This window comes from Alosa sapidissima, chromosome 9 (genome assembly GCF_018492685.1).
Source record: "Alosa sapidissima isolate fAloSap1 chromosome 9, fAloSap1.pri, whole genome shotgun sequence".
Taxonomy (NCBI): domain Eukaryota; kingdom Metazoa; phylum Chordata; class Actinopteri; order Clupeiformes; family Clupeidae; genus Alosa; species Alosa sapidissima.
The window spans coordinates 10,538,444-10,559,635 of NC_055965.1; the positions used below are offsets into that span (position 1 = coordinate 10,538,444).

Below are 21,192 nucleotides of genomic sequence, written 5' to 3' on the forward strand. Positions count from 1 at the left end.
CGGCTGCCGGATTGTGCCCAATTCCTCCTGACCCTGTCGAGGTGTCCTGGAGCAAGACACTGAACCTCCCGATGTGCACGTGGGTGCCTTGCATGGCAGCCTCTGCCATCAATGTATGAGTGTGTGTGTGTGTGTGAATGAGTGAATGCGAGGCAAAAAATTGTAAAGCGCTTTTAGTGCTCCGAAGAGTGGAAAAGCACCATATAAATGCAATTCATTTACCGTTTATGTAAAGCAAACCTTGGGACGTGGGAAAAGCACTTTTAAACAAAAATGTATTATCAAATGTCTATGGTTTTTGTTACGTTTTTTTGTTGTTGTTATGTCTGTTTGTTAAGTTTTTATGCTATTATGTGTCATTGTTATTTTTATTAGTCTAATCATGCGAATGTGATCTTGATTGTTATTCGATGTTGTGAGACACTTTGGATAAAAGTGTTGGAAGAGATGGAAGGAGCTTTTTGTCTGTCTGTCAAGCAGACATTAAAAGCATTGACAGTCAAAAGGGTTCTGTCCATTTATTTTTATTCAACCAGTGTTAAATGCGAAGAGATATCAGGCTTTGCGCCACCTTGCGCCAGGTGCATGATAGGCCCCTGAATTTGAGTGGTCAAAGGTCAATATTACTTTGACCTCACAAAAAAAAACAAACATATTTTTCCACCTTAAGGAAGCAAATTAGGCACTGTACACGGGTACCAAGATATTTTGTGTGGGAGAGTGTGAAATATTGCCGCTGTGTTAGTTGTAGCTGGAGTGGTAGTTGTTGGTGCCTGCATCCATGGCTTGCATTTTGGCTGGGTATATTGCTGATCAGATCGGCCACAGCAACAATGAGGAATGTAGGTATTTGTGGGTGCCTTTATCAAGGGCTTATGTTTGGTCGAGTTATGGTGCTGATTGGATCATAAACAGTAGGAGCAAAGAAGAGGAATGGCCAAAAAATGTGCCCTCATCAAGGGTTGGTGTTTTGTTTTATACTGTATAGTTGCTGATGGGATCATAATTGGCCACAGGAAGAATCATCATTATCAGACTAAATTAGCCAACAAAATGGATAAATTGTTAAAGGTTAATGGGGTTTAATGATAGTGGTGAAACCCTGCATAGCCATGGCTGTCTCCAGGACACACTGTTCCATTTCATTAACATACTTTATACAAAATACCTTCTCAACAACTTCGAGTGTTGTTCAGGCAGACAAATAAGTAATCTTAGCATGCACTTAATCAATGAGCCTCAGGTATTAGTAGGCCAACAGCATGTCCTCTACTCTTGGCATGACCTTTCAGGAGGTTGTTGACCAAAGGTTATATTATGCAGCTTCACCTGCAAAAAGACACATGATGAGTACATTTCCTATTCAAGATTCAATTCAAGATTGTCTTTATTACGTCTCATTATACATGTATAAGAGAGTAAAATTCTTGGGTTTTGTTGCTCCTCAAAAAATAAATAATAAATAAATAGTATGTTGTGTGTGTGTGTGGAAAGAAAAAAAAGAAAGTAGTGTAGTGCAGAGGTGGTAATTTTGCTTTTCTTCAGCACTGGAACAATGATAAAGTGATTTAGCTCATCTTGAAGGATGAGAGACTTGGATCTTGCTTTTCTGTTCTTTAAGATCTGAGATCATGTGTAGACTACATGCTTCCTGAATCTTTGCCTTCCAGTTGTTCTTCAATTTTATGCCTATAGTCCCGTTTTGCTGCTTTGATTGTTTTTCGCAGGTCATATCTGCCTTTTTTCTCCTGGCTTTTTTCTTACAAAACAATAAGCAATTAACAAGAAACAAGTGACAATATCGATAGATAACATTACAGTAGGCCTAATATAGAAATGATCAGTTTACAGTCATTAAAAAAAATAAAATAAAATAAACTAACTGGTCTGGCATGCATAATAAATAGGCTTCACATGCAGTATCCTACGTAAACTAGCCTACAGTGCATAGTAACTGATAGTGCAAGTCTAATAATTTCTATGTTTTTGTCCTCTTGAAGTAATCCGAGGAGGATACTTTTGTTGAGTTAAGCCCTCTTCCTTGAGATATGGTTGAGAAATATTTGACTCCAGCGTAGCGTATGGAAAGCAGGTAAATAGACTGTGCCACATTGAGGCCAGCCCCAATCTGCACGCTGCAGCCAGGGACGTCTCATAGATTCACCAGGACAGCAGATGCATGACAGGCGTGGAACTTAGTGAGAGTTTTTTGGGTGGATGGTGGCAGAGTTTCACTGAATACGCCTTATACACCTCCAAACCCGACAATCCTCAAATAATGCCTCACAAATGTCTATAGAGATCTATAATCTCTCTGACACATCTGTAATCAATAATAATAATCAATAATCGGTTGGTTTCCTGATCAGACAGGGGACTGCGTCTCTGTGGCACACAACCTTCTCCAGGTCAGGCTGGTACAGCGGGCAGCGGTGTGGGTGGCACGGGGGATGGCACACGGTAAAAACGCCCATATCAGTGTGTGTGTGTGAGGGCTGTTAGTGCTTAGACACGTCACACACTGCAAGCTGGACAACGGTGCACTGGAAGCTTGGCACAGTGAGAGGATGTGGAAGACACAATAGGCCTAGATAAACAGCTTTATCCTGTATTTAAACAAACATACATCATCATTCCCCCATCTTGAATAGCTCAAGAGACAGGTTGGACCTGCACCAGGCCTGCCCTTCTCTATCAGTGCTTTCTATGTTCCAGCAGGGGGCAGTAGCCGTGCCGGTGTGCGCAGGCAGGTGTCTGGTCCTGATGAGCCACTGGATAAGGTGGCCTGGTCTCAGTGCGTGCGAGAGAGGAAGAAAGAGTGAAAGAAACAGAAAGAGAGAGAGGGAAAAAAAGAGCAAGGCTATCCTGGAGAGCGACCGCAGAAAATAGAACATTTATGTCAGATGCAGAGACAATGAAGTGGGGCAGCGAAGAGATAACAGGCAAAAAGAGGCTTTCCGGAGCTTTCTACAGAACTACACTGCAATACCCGTATAAGCAAGTAATACCCTGCAATAAGAATGTTTACAGGCACAGAAATAGCAAGGGAAATAAATGTGTGTGTATATGTCTGGCTTGATGGTCTTTTGGGCCCCCACCATCGACTTCAAGGCACCTAACTCTAATCTTAACCCTAACCCTAACCATATCCCTTGACTCACCCTAGCGCCTTCCAGGCAGCGCTGCTTGAAGTCGACGGTGGGGGCCCAAAAGACTAGATTGTGTGCGTGTGTGTGTGTGTGTGTGTGTGAGAGAGGGAGTTTTAGTGGGTGTGTGCATTAGGGATGGAAATGTGTGTGTGTGAGGTCTCTCTGATCAGGGTCTGTGTGTGTGTGTGTGTGTGTGTGTGTGTGAGTATCAGTCCTACCTGGCAGGTCACAGCCCAGCACCTCCATCCTCATGCCAATGCCAGCGGGGGACCAGTGCTCGGGGTAGAGGCGGACGAACTGGGCCACCGTCTCAGTGAAGCGCCGGATCTCGGGAGTGTCGAAGTTTGTGTTCCCCTCGAAGATCTGCACACCACCAGGAGAAAGAGGAGGAGGAGAGAAAGAAGATCACCACAAGATGATCTAGTGTGGACAACAATGCAACGCTGAATACTGTGTCTATGTGTGTGAGGTGTGGTGTGTTGTGTTGTGGTGTGTGTGTGTGTGTGTGTGTGTGTGTGTCTTATCAACTAAAATGTGTGGTTGAATAGGGTTAAAAGCTGATAAGAAATCAGCAAATACAATTTTGGCATGTGTGTTACTGCCTTCTTTATTGTGCCGCTTTGCTCTTGCAGTTTCATATTTCACTTTTTCTGGCTCTGAAATGTCCCCCTCTCTAAATGCCCGTCTTTTCCTGTACAGCAATACCCTGAGTGCTCTTGTCCCCCATGGCTTGCTATTCGGGTCAAGACCTTAACAGCCTTTTCAGGGATAACACTGTCTGCACAGAAGGAAACATCTGTCAACATCTGTAAGAACATCCAAACAGGACTACTTAAACATCTGCCAACATCTGTGTGTGTGTGTGTGTGTGTGTGTTTGTACGGCATCACCTTTGGCAGGTTGGTCTTGGTGTCCATGATGAAGGTCCAGTCGCGGCCCGTGAGACTGTGCGCCAGGCGGTACCTCTGGACGTAGGCGTGGCTGTCTTTGCTGGACCCACCCCCCATGCCACGTGCGCCCTGCGTGATGATGCCCCGCACGGCCTTGGCAGCACCCAGGTCCACCTGGAGCCACTCCTCACCTGCCACGGGCTGGGCAGGGCTGGAGAACCAGCCTGAGCGACTGGCCACCAGTCGGGCTACGCCCATGGGGGCGTGGAGGTCACGCCTGGAGGAGGCCGAGATCTGGGAGTCGGGCAGCAGCCCCGAGAGCATGCCCTGCATCTCCGAACACGACTGGTCTGTGTGGACACACACACACACACACACACACAAACACACACACAGACATGTTTCACCTGCATCACCTGCAAGTAGAAAAAACAGAGGCGCACTCAAGGGCTTGATACTAATACAATTTGTATTGAGAGCCGAGGTTTTAACAATGAGTCTAAGGACAAGAACTAGGAAACAAATATTTCGGGCTTAGCCCATTATTGGAGACATTGATAATGGGCTGCCCGAAACGTTTGTTTCCTAGTTCTTGTCCTTAGACAAGACGTTTCGGGCTAAGCCCATTATCAATGTACCTTGAGAAAAGGCCAAAAGCCCTTGAGTGCGCCTCTGTTTTTTCTACTGTAATACTCAACTTTTGGAGTTCACGCACCAGGTAAAACATCTGTAAAACACAAGCTGTTTTTCTCAGAGACACACACACATGCAGACACACACACGTTAATCTACATCTCTGAAGATGGCTAGTCTGTGGCTCAGCCTAGTTTCATCCTAGTTCTAGATCAGCCTAGTCCTTTATTCATCCTAGTTCTAGATCAGCCTAGTCCTTAATTTAGCCTAGTTCTAGATCAGCCTAGTCCTTAATTTATCCTGGTTCTAGGTCAACCTAGTCCTTAATTTATGTTTGAGAAACTGGACGTCTTTTATCGGTCATATATCAGACCCAGTTATTAAAACCACGTTGTACTGTTTTACTGTTTTAGAAAGATGGGCAATAAGCGAGGGAAAGGAGAGGAGAGAAGAGACGAGAGGAGAAGAAAAGAGAGGCAGAAAAGAGAGGACAGAAGAAGAGAGGAGAGAAAGCAAGAGTTGAAAAACAAATTGATGTGGAGGAAGGAGGGGGCTAGATGGAGGAGGACTGAGGGAGAGAGGGGAGGGGCAGAGGAAGACTGGAGTAGCACATGAAGAGAGGGGAAGAGCACAGAAAGAGAGGGGAGGAGCACATGAAGAGAGGGGAGGGGCACATGAAGAGAGGGGAGGAGCATATGAAGAGAGGGGAGGGGCATTGGGTGGAGGAGCAGAAGGTGGAGGAGTGAGGGAGAAAGGGGAGTGAGGAGAATTGACGGCTTAAAGCTGAAGATCAATCTTTCATGCAGTTATGTCACTTAGTACATAATATATACACAACTGTTTAAATGTGTGTGTGTGTGTGTGTATGTGTGTGTCTGTGTCTGTCTGTCTGTGTCTGTCTGCAGAGGTGGCAAAAGTACTCACTTTCCATACTCAAGTAGAAGTACAAATACTTGTGTTAAAAAATACTCTGGTAAAAGTAGAAGTACTGGTTTAACTTCTTTATTCAAGTAAAAGTAACAAAGTACAGGCTTGGAAATTTACTTAAAGTATAAAAGTAAAACTAGTCTTGTGAATGACAACCATTTTTTATGCAACAGCACCTGGACCACACAAATGTTACCAGAGTGCAAGAGTGCCAGTCTCTTTTTTTAAATCTTCCCATAACCTGTTTGGCCATTTATTGGCTTTCTCCCCCAACATTGCACTGCCTACTTCAGAGGGCAGTGTGTTCTTTTGGCCTACCATCAAATGCTGGACATCTGTAGAAAGCTAAGATCCTGTAGTTTCTTAGGAAGCACTGGCACAGAATTACAGAGCCTAGAATATTGTTTTTTCTTTCTGTGAGATAACAAGCATCTCTGAACTGACTACATTTCAGCCCTCTAGGTGACTTGATATGATTTTAGAAACACAATTGAGCCCTAGCATCAGGTATTGCGAAGCTGTGTGCAAAAGTAGATCAATATAAAAGGAAAAGTATTTTAGACCATTATTTGCCAAGGTATGCTCATGCGTTTTGTAATGCCTTATGGAAACTCCTCATAGGACTTTTGGTTACCCAATATGCATACTGACAATAAAAGTCTGCATTTCTGAGGTTTCTTGTAGACTATTTGGATTGTGTGTCAGGTTCTGATATAGAATGACTACACAAAATGGAAAAATTACACAAAAGGCTCTATTTTTGCATTTTCTTTGTTGGCTTCATGCGTGTGTATAAGATGGACTATACATCTGCACAACTAATATTGGATAAAACAACATGAATATTTAATTCCTATGGATTCCTGTGAATATTTCAAGACCAGGAATGTAGTGGTAAAATAAGAGGTGGAGAAACTATGAATTCTGTGATCACAGTAAGGTAGATTTTTAGAAAAGGCATTCAGAACATGTTTGATGATGGTGCAGTTATTGTCAAATGTTTATAACAATACAAGTGGCATTAAGTGGTTTATAGAGTGTTGATGAGTGTACATATTGTTATTGTGGATAATACAGTGTGATTTTTAAATGCTAACAGTTGTAATTGGTAAATAAACTCTTTTGAGAGGTGGATAAACTCTAATAAGAGGTGGAGAAACTATTTCTGAAATTTCAGTGGTGGGTTAACTGTGTTTAGTCTGCTTGCGTTTAGCGGCCTCCACTAGCCTACATCCCTGTTCAAGACCCAAGGCTGCATCTAGACTACTTATTGCTAAGGATATAGGCTACACTGCAGCTAGAAGTTAGGGAAGCACCAAAGGCGAGGAGAGGAGGGCATTAGGCTATTGACTAAATTTAATTGAGACATACTACTACGTGCTAACGTTAATGTTACTGCCATCAAGCTGCAATGATTTGCCGCGAATGAATGCCACCCAAATCGAGTCATCTTGTAGTGATGCGTGCAACGTAGCCTTTATTCCAATCCGCTATTGATAAGGCAAAAAATAATAATGGTAGGCTGAAATTATTTGAAACTAAAGTAACAAGTCAGATTTGTAAAATGTAAGGAGTAGAAATTACCGATATTCGTGTTAAAATGTAAGGAGTAAAAGTAAAAAGTCGCCTCAAAAATAAATAGTAAAGTAAAGTAAAACTAGATGTACCGCATAGCGGTACAAAATATGACCGCCGCTCAGTCCTGTACATCCATTCCGCGAAAATAAATCACACTTCAATTTGTCTCCATCTTTTACTCCATCCCCCACTCTTGAAACTTTTGTGTATGCTTGTTTGGCATGCCTGAGTGTGTGTGTGCGGCTGCACAGAAAGTAGCCTACTTGTGCTGAAAAGGTGAATAGATTGTAGAATAGCCAAAGAAGATGTAGCATTGTTATAAAACCTTTAAAATCTCTAAACAATCACAAGTAGGGCAGGTCATCACAGTTCATCCATTGCAACTGGATTGATGAAAGGTCACATACACCTGTAGGCTACATTGTATTTGGGAAAAGCAAAAGGTATCAGCATAATGTTATTTATTTATTTATTTATTTTTTATGTATTTATAAACAAAAACATCTCTGTCAGTTCCATGCCGTTTTCAACAGCTATCAAAAACAAAGGTCATTTTTGGATGGATGGATTTTTTGTGAATATTTCTTCTTCTACATAAGATTTTAGTCATCTTTAGTTCATGTAATACTTTATTGTCAATGCACAAATTAAGTAACAGTAGTCTAAAACGTTATTGTTAATGCACAAATTAAGTAACAGTAGTCTGAAACGAAATGCTGTTTTACATCTAACCAGTGGTGCAAATAACTGACATGTCCAAATGGGCCTTGATGAAATGCGTCGCTAGACTGTTCATACACATTTTAACGGGCCAAAGTTGAAGAGCTTTTGTCCGTTATTGTTCGTGCAAATATAGGCTGATTCATGTTCCCTTGCATTGTGTAACTGAGGTCCATGGCTAGTCTGGCTTTCATCAGACCAAGCTCAATCTTTTAATAAATCAAAAAATAAATAGCGGGCAGATCAGGCTGGGTTCACCCAGCCTAGTCCATAGGCACCCGATATTGTTTAATTTTCAGATTGAGATATACACGCTCTGGCTATTCTAAATGCAAAAATGCATTAGGGTTATGACAAAACTGTAACTAACAAACTAGATCCTAATAGAAAGCGGTTAGCTTCCCTAAGCTACAGGTAGGATTATAAGGTAGGCCTATTTACAACATAAATTGTCAATAGGCTATGCTGGCGACACAAATAAAATCTCCTTTGGAAACCAATGGCTTACGACTTACAGTATCAAGCGGACTTAAACTGCCATATCGTGGCGAAAAGTTGTAATAACATTCACGCAGTTCCATGAGTCAAGGAAAGCGCGAATGAAGTAGCCACTTCTAAATGGGACCCACTACACAGTAGCTTAAGGTGTGTTGCTAAAGCAGCCATAATGAAATGAAGGTGTCATTGTTTGGATACTTCACACACACGTGCTTTTTAATTTCACAGACTACAACTACCAAGCTGGAATCAAAGCACATCGATTCCCCTCTCACACCCTGCACGCACTTAAAACAAAATAAACAGGCGTCTCAGTCTCACGCATGTATAGGCAAAACTGTATCAGACCGGTGTAACGTTGGTAAATCTTCCATTGCACAGAATGATTTTGTAGCACGTGCAATAAATGACAGTCGAAAGATACAAACAGTGCTGCTATCAATTTGCTTGGTATAACCGCATTTATAGTTTTCTACAAATGCAATCAATCAAATGGGCCTCCATCACTCAACCAACGCTAACGGTAACATTACCTAGGTCCTTATTGATATTACAAGATTAACGTACCTGCAGTAAAAACCAAGCATGTCCGATAAACATCCTCACTTCATCCTCACTTACACTTCATGTGAACATCGTCCTGTCCTTATTAGATGTTCGCTGCGGTAAATTACAGTCCTTGTAGGAAGTGTCCATTATTTTTTCAACCCACTTTTAACTTCCAAAAAAATTACGTCTCACTGCAACGATGCGCCATCTAGTGGACAAACGACTACTTATCGCCAATACTGAAAATGCAGCCATGATGATGATGATGAATATTTTGGCTTTCTTTTGATCCTATTGAATTTGTAATTATGTATCGGCCGTTCTAATACCGATAGTATGTGGGTGCCTGTGTGTGTGCATGTTTATATGTGTGCACCGCCATTTACAGGCCAATGAGTGTACAGTCACTAAATGTACACATAACCTAATTTTTTTAGCCCCCCCCATGGATGAAATTCTACGAAACTTGGCATACCCCCAGACCCCCAGAGAATGCCAGGTCAATCATACACATAAAATTTGGTGCAGTTCTGAACATCTTAACTGAAGATAGGGGCGATTAAAGCAGAATAATATTGCATTTTCATTTTTGACCGGGGCGGGGGGGGCAAATCACAAATGAGTGATTATGAGCCAGGTTGATGTGGGCCCTTGAGACCAACATACCATAAAAGATTCACAGAGAACTGTGTCTGCCCTACCCTCCTTTCGGGGGGTCCAGTCCAGCGGGGGGGCTGCAGATCAAAACGAAAAACGATGGTTCCATGCTATCCATGTGGGGTTACATGCCCACCAAGTTTTGTGTACCCCGGTCTTTCAGTGTCCCGGGAATCCTTGTTGGTGTACGTCACTAAATGTACACATAAATTATTTTATTGTAAGGCCCCCCATGAACGAAAGTACACAAAACTTGGCATGCATTCAGAGGGTGTCATAATGATCCTACACTTTTAATTTCGTGCAGTTTTGACCTTGTCAGCCAGAGATATTGAGATGAAAACACCTAATTTTTTGCTTTTTCATTTTTAACTAGGTGGCGCTATACATGAAATAAGTGGTAATGGGATGGGTTGACATGCCCCCTTAAGACCAACATACAAAAAAAAGGTAGACCTCCTAGGCCCTACGGTTCTCGAGATATTCACAGAAAACTGTCTCCGGCCACCTACAGGCCAGTTGGTGTATAGTAACATAAATTAATTTATTGTGTGGCCCCCCATGAACGGAATTCCACAAAACTTGGCGTGCATACAGAGGGTGTCATAATGATCCTACACTTCCAATTTCGTGCAGTTTTGACTATGTTAGGTCACAGATACCTTCAATTACACCACCTCATTTTTACTTTTTTGTGTTTAACTAGGTGGCGCTATACATGAAATGAGTGGTTATGGAATGGGTTGACATGGCCCCTTGAGATCAACATACAAAAAAAAAATGGTCCTCCTAAACCCTACGGTTTTCGAGATATTCACAGAAAACTGTGTCTGCCCTACCCTCCTTTCGGGGGGTCCAATTCAGCGGGGGGGCTACAGATCAAAACGAAAAACGATGGTTCCATGCTATCCATGTGGGGTTACATGTCCACCAAGTTTCGTGTACCCCGGTCTTTCAGTGTCCCGGGAATCATTGACGGAAATTTGGGCATGCGAAAAAGAAAAAAAAAAGAAAAAAAAAGAAAAAGAAAAAAAAAAAAAAAAGAACAAAAAAAAACAAATCTGACTAAACCTATATGACCGCCGCTTCGCTGCGCGGCGGTCATAAATATCTGAAAAATCTACCCATCTCTGTCTGTCTGTCTGTGTCTGTCTTTCTGTCTGTGTTTGCAGCATTGGGAAGGTTACTTTTAAAATGTAATCCACTATAGGTTATGGAATACATGCCCTAACGTGTATTTTGTAACATATTCCGATAGATTACTCATTCAGATCATTCAAAGTGAGTAACATATTTTGAATATTTTGGATTAAATCACCATTACATTATATGTTGTATTAGAAGAGGATGAAACAGTTATGTGAAGTTGTTGCGTGTGCGCGAGTGTGTTTGTGTGTGTGTGCGTGTGTGTGTATGTGTGCTTGTGTATGTGTGCTTGTGTGTACCTGTGATCTGGCATCCATACAACTCAAAGCGCAGGGCAATGCCATTCTTCCAGGTCCATGGTCGGATCCGGACAAACCGTGCAAGAACCGGCTGAGGAATGCGACTCAGAACTGGCTCTGTGGGGTTGTAGTTGGCATCGAACTGCATAGAACGAGACAGAGAAAGAGAGAGACAGACAACGTCAACAGAGAACGCTAAACAAGCTAATAACTAGATGTACCGCAGAGCGGTACAAAATATGACCGCCGCCCAGTCCAGCACATTTTTTCCACAAAAATAAATCACGCTGAAAGGCCTATATGATTCTAACTGTCTCACTAAATTGCATTATCCACACTCAATTCTCACTGGTATCTGCTAGACAACAAGTACCAAAACATGATTAGTTCATAGATTTCACATGTAAAAATCATTTTATACAAACCCACCCCCATCTTGCCTGTTCATAATTCTGAGAAATTCTTGAATTGTGTGCATGTGTGCGTGCACACGTTTATGTTTATGTGTGTGTGTGTGTGTGTGTGTGTGTGTGTGTGTGTGTGTGTGTGTGTGCGTGCTTGTCTGTTTGTCTGCGTATGTGTGTTTGTGCATGTGCATGCATGCGTACATATGTCTACTGTGTGAGTATGTGTCATACGTATGATTACTGTGAATGTATGTGTGTGCGTGTGTATCTGTTTATGTGTGCACATGGAATGGGTTAACATGACCCCTGGAGGCAAACATACAGAAAAAATTGGTCATCCTAGGCCCTACGGTTCTCAAGATATTCACAGAAAACTGTGTCTGCCCAACTCTCCTTTCGGGGGGTCCAGTCCAGCGGGGGGGCTACAGATCAAAATGATGGTTCCATGCTATCCATGTAGGGTTACATGCCCACCAAGTTTCGTGTACCTCGGTCTTTCAGTGTCCCAGGAATCCTTGTTGGTGTACGGTCACTAAATGTACACATAAATCATTTTATTGTAAGGCCCCCCATGAACGAAAGTTCACAAAACTTGGCATGCATTCGGAAGGTGTCATAATGATCCTACACTTTCAATTTCGTGCAGTTTTGACCATGTCAGCCAGAGATATTGTGATGAAAACACTAAATTTTTTGCTGTTTAATTTTTAACTAGGTGGCGCTATACATGAAATAAGTGGTAACGGGATGGGTTGACATGCCCCCTTAAGACCAACATACAAAAAAAAGGTGGACCTCCTAGGCCCTACGGTTCTCGAGATATTCACAGAAAACTGTCTCCGGCCACCTACAGGCCAGTTGGTGTATAGTAACATAAATTAATTTATTGTGTGGCCCCCCATGAACGGAATTCCACGAAACTTGGCGTGCATTCAGAGGGTGTCATAATGATCCTACATTTCCAATTTCGTGCAGTTTTGACTATGTTAGGTCACAGATACCTTCAATTACACCACCTCATTTTTACTTTTTTGTGTTTAACTAGGTGGCGCTATACATGAAATGAGTGGTTATGGAATGGGTTGACATGGCCCCTTGAGATCAACATACAAAAAAAAAATGGTCCTCCTAAACCCTACGGTTTTCGAGATATTCACAGAAAACTGTGTCTGCCCTACCCTCCTTTCGGGGGGTCCAATTCAGCGGGGGGGCTACAGATCAAAACGAAAAACGATGGTTCCATGCTATCCATGTGGGGTTACATGTCCACCAAGTTTCGTGTACCCCGGTCTTTCAGTGTCCCGGGAATCATTGACGGAAATTTGGGCATGCGAAAAAGAAAAAAAAAAGAAAAAAAAAGAAAAAGAAAAAAAAAAAAAAAAGAACAAAAAAAAACAAATCTGACTAAACCTATATGACCGCCGCTTCGCTGCGCGGCGGTCATAAATATCTGAAAAATCTACCCATCTCTGTCTGTCTGTCTGTGTCTGTCTTTCTGTCTGTGTTTGCAGCATTGGGAAGGTTACTTTTAAAATGTAATCCACTATAGGTTATGGAATACATGCCCTAACGTGTATTTTGTAACATATTCCGATAGATTACTCATTCAGATCATTCAAAGTGAGTAACATATTTTGAATATTTTGGATTAAATCACCATTACATTATATGTTGTATTAGAAGAGGATGAAACAGTTATGTGAAGTTGTTGCGTGTGCGCGAGTGTGTTTGTGTGTGTGTGCGTGTGTGTGTATGTGTGCTTGTGTATGTGTGCTTGTGTGTACCTGTGATCTGGCATCCATACAACTCAAAGCGCAGGGCAATGCCATTCTTCCAGGTCCATGGTCGGATCCGGACAAACCGTGCAAGAACCGGCTGAGGAATGCGACTCAGAACTGGCTCTGTGGGGTTGTAGTTGGCATCGAACTGCATAGAACGAGACAGAGAAAGAGAGAGACAGACAACGTCAACAGAGAACGCTAAACAAGCTAATAACTAGATGTACCGCAGAGCGGTACAAAATATGACCGCCGCCCAGTCCAGCACATTTTTTCCACAAAAATAAATCACGCTGAAAGGCCTATATGATTCTAACTGTCTCACTAAATTGCATTATCCACACTCAATTCTCACTGGTATCTGCTAGACAACAAGTACCAAAACATGATTAGTTCATAGATTTCACATGTAAAAATCATTTTATACAAACCCACCCCCATCTTGCCTGTTCATAATTCTGAGAAATTCTTGAATTGTGTGCATGTGTGCGTGCACACGTTTATGTTTATGTGTGTGTGTGTGTGTGTGTGTGTGTGTGTGTGTGTGTGTGTGTGTGTGCGTGCTTGTCTGTTTGTCTGCGTATGTGTGTTTGTGCATGTGCATGCATGCGTACATATGTCTACTGTGTGAGTATGTGTCATACGTATGATTACTGTGAATGTATGTGTGTGCGTGTGTATCTGTTTATGTGTGCACATGGAATGGGTTAACATGACCCCTGGAGGCAAACATACAGAAAAAATTGGTCATCCTAGGCCCTACGGTTCTCAAGATATTCACAGAAAACTGTGTCTGCCCAACTCTCCTTTCGGGGGGTCCAGTCCAGCGGGGGGGCTACAGATCAAAATGATGGTTCCATGCTATCCATGTAGGGTTACATGCCCACCAAGTTTCGTGTACCTCGGTCTTTCAGTGTCCCAGGAATCCTTGTTGGTGTACGGTCACTAAATGTACACATAAATCATTTTATTGTAAGGCCCCCCATGAACGAAAGTTCACAAAACTTGGCATGCATTCGGAAGGTGTCATAATGATCCTACACTTTCAATTTCGTGCAGTTTTGACCATGTCAGCCAGAGATATTGTGATGAAAACACTAAATTTTTTGCTGTTTAATTTTTAACTAGGTGGCGCTATACATGAAATAAGTGGTAACGGGATGGGTTGACATGCCCCCTTAAGACCAACATACAAAAAAAAGGTGGACCTCCTAGGCCCTACGGTTCTCGAGATATTCACAGAAAACTGTCTCCGGCCACCTACAGGCCAGTTGGTGTATAGTAACATAAATTAATTTATTGTGTGGCCCCCCATGAACGGAATTCCACGAAACTTGGCGTGCATTCAGAGGGTGTCATAATGATCCTACATTTCCAATTTCGTGCAGTTTTGACTATATTAGGTCACAGATACCCGCGGTTACAACACCTCATTTTTACTTTTTTGTGTTTAACTAGGTGGCGCTATACATGAAATGAGTGGTTATGGAATGGGTTGACATGGCCCCTTGAGATCAACATACAAAAAAAGAATGGTCCTCCTAAACCCTACGGTTCTCGAGATATTCACAGAAAACTGTGTCTGCCCTACCCTCCTTTCGGGGGGTCCAGTCCAGCGGGGGGGCTACAGATCAAAACGAAAAACGATGGTTCCATGCTATCCATGTGGGGTTACATGCCCACCAAGTTTCGTGTACCCCGGTCTTTCAGTGTCCCGGGAATCCTTGACGGAAATTTGGACATGCGAAAAAAATAAAATAAAATAATAATCGCTTCGCGGCGGTCATAATTAGAGAAATGTATAGACATGTTAGGAAGGGTTGGCATGAACACACCCAGATGTAAACACAGAGTACCACACACACACACACACACACACACACACACACACACACACACACACACGTCCCCATGCATGCTTCATCTCACATATGGGAAAACAAACAATCATAGATTTTCCAACACTCCATCAGGGACAAAGATCACCAGTTTTGGTGCAAGATGGAACTCGCAGAGCTAAGCCACCGGCACTGACAGTTGGTTAGGTCACTCTTACTGGTCCTTACGATCCCCCATCACCAGCAACAACATTTCACACAGACACACACACACACACAGCATTTGTTTTACATACGTAACTTCTATGCATGTGTAAATGTACTGTAGGCACTGTACTATACTGTAGGCTTTTGTAGATATGTGTGTATATTGTGCATATATATATACAGTATGTATACCCCTCCCTCTGTGTGTGTGTGTGTGTGTGTGTGTGTGTGTGTGTGTGTGTGTGTCTATGTGCATGTGTATGTATGTGTGCGGTGCACAAAAAGCGCTCTCCGTGTGTGTGTGTATATGTGTGTCTGCGTGCATTATGTCTATGTGCATGTGTATACGTGTGCATTGCACATAAAACACTCTCTGTGTGTGTGTGTGTGTGTGTGTGTGTGTGTCTGTCTATGTGCATGTGTATGTACGTGTGCAGTGCACATAAAGCAATCTCCGACCATGTGGCTCTTGCCGTTGCTTTTGCGGTAGACCATCCAGTCCTCTCCGTTGGTGCTGAGCTCCAGCTTGAACATGGTGACGTAGTACTGCTTCTGGGTCTGCTTGGACACCACCCCCTGGGTGGCAATGCCCGCCAGCAGCTTCACAAACTGCAGGTCCACCTGGTGGAGGAGAGAGAAAGTGATAGAGAGGTGAGAAAGAGAGAGAGAGAGAGAGAGAGAGAGAGAGAGAATTCAGACTCAGTGACCACAGTCTAGCCATACAAAAAAAGGCAGACTAAGAAGGTCCTGGTTTCCAAATGAGCAAAGAATATGTGGTCACTGCATAACAGGTGAGTGCACTTTCTTCTTCACTGTGTTCTTCACAAATATACGGAGCTCTTACTTTGACAGGCTTACAAGCCTAATCCCAGGGTTCTGAAATCTAGGAGAACAAGAAATAATGGTAGTCTTATTGGACAGCAGGGACACAGCAGGTTTTGCCGCCAAAAACACATCACCGAATGCCATAAGACACGGGACAGTATAAATATAGTTATAGTATTTAGCAGACGCTTTTGTCCAAAGCGACATCATTTACAAAAGATTCACTAAACAAAAAGGCTGATGTGGTACATGAAAATGTAGCTAGAAATGTGGAGAATGTAATGCAAATCAAGCATTTTGGGCGATGTGGAGGCACAAGCCGGCAGCAGAGCAAATTCTCGGGAGACTATACCTCCGAGAATAAAAGAGAAAAAGCTAAAAGAATGTGTGAACTTTCAATAACACATACTAAGGAATCTACCCTTATTTTAGAGACTGTTCACATGTCTGTCTTAACCAGTATGGACATTTAATCTGAAAAGGCAAGTTATTCAACTCACACAGAATGTGACGTCCTGGTTTAACTGGGACAGTCCCGATTTTGAGTTGCTTGTCCCGATTCCTGACAAAAGCCTGTCGGGGCGCTAAAATATCCTGGTTTACACCAATCACTATTAAAGTGTGGTCTTATTGTAAGAAAGTGTGATCTTATTGTATGAAAATGTACTTCATTTTCGGGGAAACAAATTCATTCATACGTATACACTCATTTTGACTGACACTTTTATCTAAAGCGACTTACATATGTCAATTATTACAAGGGCCAGTCTCCCCAAAGCATCTCAACGTAAAGTGCCTTGCTTAAGGGCACAACGGTGACAGCCTTGATTTGAACTTGTCTTGCTGCTGCATGTTAGCCCAGTTCCATATAGCCAGACTACCACCAGAGACTTTCTAATGAGGAGACACAGCACTCAAAAAATCCTCCATAGAAATGCATGGGGTTAGTTTGTAACGCCAATATGGCAGTTGTCTACGCATATCACACCCCTTCCGCGGCAAAACGTCAACATGTGAATACATTGAGCCAATCATGTTGTGTGTTGTGAACAGTGTTGTGTGTTAACCGTTACAAAGTAACGAGTTACAGTAACGTAACTACTTTTTCGAGTAAAAAGTAGTGTAACGTGTTACTACTGAAAATTTGGTAACGTAACGTAGTTCCTTTTTCATATCGGCGCAACGTTACTTTTCCCAGGGACAGATTTGACAGCGACGCTGCTTTCTCAGCTGCACGCTTGCGCAATAAGCACGAGCTCCACACGACAGCCTACGTGACAGAGGCTGGTAGCATGAAGTGCAATCATAGCTCCACACGGTACGTGACAGAGGCTGGTGGCAATGAAGAGCAATCATAGCAAGCGAGACGCAGCCAACGCTAACTTCTGAGGGATGGAGGTAGCCTATTCACATTACTTCTAACTCGTTGAAACTAAGGGGAGGAATGTGAGTGTTAGTTGTAGCCTAGCCTACACTGTCCCCTGATTTGTCTACTGCCGTTAACTCAACTGCCAGCCTATTGATACGATTTGCACTAGCTTTGCACCAAATTTCGGAGGAGCGCCTGTTTAATGAAAGAGTATAAGGCTATAAAATAAGCCCTCATATATTTTGTGTTCACCTATATGCCCAAGATGTAGCGAGGCTATTTTATTTGATATTGTTTCATAGGGCTTTAGTGGTGGTGTTGAAGCCTATAAGCCCAATGTTTTCTTGTCAAGTGCTCTGTTTGTGGCATTTTTTATAATAAAGAGCACAAAAGAAATACCTGTTATGTTCTCCATAGTAGAACTTTATGTAGGCCTACACATTTAGGAACAGATATTGGGTTCTGCCCAAAGTCGAGCAACGTAAAAGTAACGTAAAAGTAACGAGTAACATAAAAAGTTACTTTCCATAGAGGGTAACTAAGTAAAGTAACAGGTTACTTTTTTGAGAAGTAATGAGTAACGAGCAAACACTACTTTTTAAAAGTAACTTCCCCAACACTGGTTGTGAATATATTGAGCCAATAATGTGGTGTGTGTGTTGTGAAGACAACATGCCAATCATGTGTTGTGATCTCGCCGCTGGAGCAAGATTGGTGTCGTGAAGCCTTGCACACGCGCATTTCTGCTGAAATCGATGCCCGATGAGTTCCTAAAAAGCATTGCAATATGGCCGCCGAGTGGAGGGACTTGCCTAAAAGGACTTTGCTACCACCACATCAGGTTAGGTTCCAAAGCCCGTCTTCATCAAGCGTCACTGAACAACCACCATCACTAACTGACCACACAGCTGACTAGTGTATTGAATTCTCTCTCTCTCTCTCTCTCTCTCTGGTAGCTACTAAAGAATGTTGTAATTTCTGGTGATCCACAGAGGTCAGAGGGGAAAGGTCATGTCACCTGGATGTATTCCTTCTGGCTGTCGGTGCTGGGCATCCAAGCATGGTCTTCGTTGTAGAGACGGGCCTGTTGGGCGTTCCAGTGGCCATCAGCGAAGACGGACGAGGCCATTATCTTGTCATCAGAGATAAGACCGGACTCCATGCCAAGAACATAACTACAATGGAAGTCTGGGGGGGGGGGGGGGGGGGGGTCGCATTTTGAAAGAAAGACAAAAAGAAACAAATCAAAGCCCCCCCCCCAACACACCTAGACAGACAAACACATACATAGGCAACATCCACAATCCATTCTCTCTCTCTCTCACTCACACACACACACACACACACACACACACACACACACACACACACACACACATATAGATACCCTGACCAGTGCTGATGTATTGGGGTAGTACTCACGCTTTTTGAATTCTTTGTCAGTCATGTTGTAGCGGACGGAGAAGCCATCTTTGGCCACAGCCCCGTCCGTGCGGAAGGACAGAGACAAGATGCCCGTGGACGACTGGATCTCAGAGGGGATCTTGGTGCCACAGTGACGACCAGCGGGCCCACTGCAGATACACAGATACACACACACACACACACACACACACACACACAGCAAAGAAAGCCGAGAATGGTAAACTTGAACTCCACATGAACGGCTTCAGTGCCAGGAGAGCCATGGAACTTGATCCCAGTAGAATGTGGCTTTGTTATGTGATGTTCTGATAGTAAAGTCTAAATAGCCTGTTGAGTCTCTTGAGATGTTTCTCTTTTCCTCTTCATCACCTTGTTACAGTTCAATCTCTCTCATCTTCATGTTTTCATCTTCATGGCAGACATGTTGACATGGGGGACATACACATGGAAGTAAGTGGGAGAGCTAGGGGAGGGAGGGCAAGACCTGGCATCCAGCAGGCATGGGACCAGTAGGGATGCACTGGCCTGAAGGCACAACGGTGGTGATGGAAGACTGACATTGATGATGGATGTACTGCACACTTTGCTGTCCTGGTTTAATGCTGTCCTGCTTTACAACTAGGTCATATCATAAACCGAGTACAGAAATATCATATATTTGGTCTAGCTGTCTATATGTACATATCTGTGGTTTTGTCTGTCTGTGCATATGTTATCCTCTCAGCTTGCAGCAGGTGTGTGTGTGTGTGTGTGTTTGTGTGTGTGTGTATGTGTGCCTGTGTGTGAGTGTGTGTTATGCCCTCACCTTGTGGCAGGCCGTCGTATATGTCCAGCCAGTCGTACTTGCACTCGCCCTCTGCCCCCTGCAGGTCAAAGGTCAGGAAGGTCAGTGTGACGTCCATGTGCGACGGCACGATGATGATGAAGTTGCACTCCAGGTTGTGCGGGTACTTGTCCGGGAAACCAGGCGACTCAATCACGCCCGACAGGCTGGTGAAGTTATGCGAGCAGTCAGACCCTGAGAAGCAGACAGAGGGAAGGTGCAGAGTTTAGTCATGACGTAAACACACACACACACACAAGCATACGTGCACACACACACACATGCATGCACACACAAAACACACACACACACACAGACCCTGAGAACCAAGGTGCTGTGTTTATTCATGAAGGTTTGAATCTGTATGCAGTGTGTAGCGCTGCTTAAAGGGAATATGCTTGGATCACTGACCTGCACACACACACACACACACCTATATGCACATAAACACACACACAAAAACACTCACACACACATATATATGCACACAAAAACACACATACGGTGCTGAGTTAGATGAAGAGACAAGAGATGAAAAGAGAAGACGAGGCAAGACGGTGATACAGAAAAACACAAAAGAAGATGAAAGAGAAGATGAAAGGGTGAAGGATAATAAGATGAAAGAGAAGAGAGAATATGGACACACAGAATGCAGAGACAATATAAGATGAAAGAGAAGAGAGAATATGGACACACAGAATGCAGAGACAATATAAGATGAAAGAGAAGAGAGAATATGGACACACAGAATGCAGAGACAATGAAAGAAGAGACAGAACTTACAGAGAGGGAGAGATAAGCCACAGTAAAATAGGGGACTGAATGAGAAAATGTCTTTCTGTGGACGATGGAAAAAGCAAGACTTGACATGAGCACAGGGTGAAAGAGGGGAGGAGAAAGAGAACGAAGTGATGTTGCTGCGGGAACAGTGGTCTGGCTAAAGACCACATTTACATTAATGATAAAAAGCAAAGTTAAAACCACACAATTGCGGCAGACCATTTTCACAATAAGTGAAGCAGGGGAGGTTAAATCTCAAGTCGCTGACCACAATCACAGTTAATCACAGTTTCTCTCTTTGGTGGAAGTAGGTCACAAAACAACCAACAAAAGCTCTGACTTGTTGTTTGTTCTCTGATGACCCTCCCACATCAGATCTCAGCCAATGACTTCCCTTTTTGGGCCTATGCCATTGTAACAGTGCATCTGTGGTCAAATATAAGCTATTTTTAGACATGGAACATTTTTGTGGTCTTTGGGACTTTAGCTTTTTAACCATATTCCCCAGAGTTATATAGCTAAGTCGATACATACCCTCTCTCATCTCCGTGCATGTAGTTACTCTGTCTGACGCACCCACCACTAGCCTAGCTTAGCACAGGTTTCTCAAAGTGGACGGTTCCAATAGCCTACACCAATAGTGACCAAAGAACTCCATATTGTCCTATTTATATGCTGTATAGTTATGTTTCAC

The 21,192-nt window shown here is 43.0% G+C and overlaps 1 protein-coding gene across 1 annotated transcript; it reads right to left on the bottom strand.

Annotated features, from left to right (window-relative positions):
• Positions 1-1,058: 1,058 nt before the first annotated feature.
• Positions 1,059-20,839, bottom strand: LOC121719778 (neuropilin-2-like). Its single transcript, XM_042105545.1, is given in 10 exon segments — positions 1,059-1,329; positions 3,368-3,512; positions 4,040-4,389; positions 13,238-13,379; positions 15,736-15,897; positions 18,489-18,658; positions 18,893-19,036; positions 19,039-19,044; positions 19,701-19,913; positions 20,633-20,839. Coding segments are annotated over 10 exon segments (1,434 nt in total). The 5' UTR covers positions 20,721-20,839; the 3' UTR covers positions 1,059-1,315.
• Between the last annotated feature and the right edge of the window lie 353 nt (positions 20,840-21,192).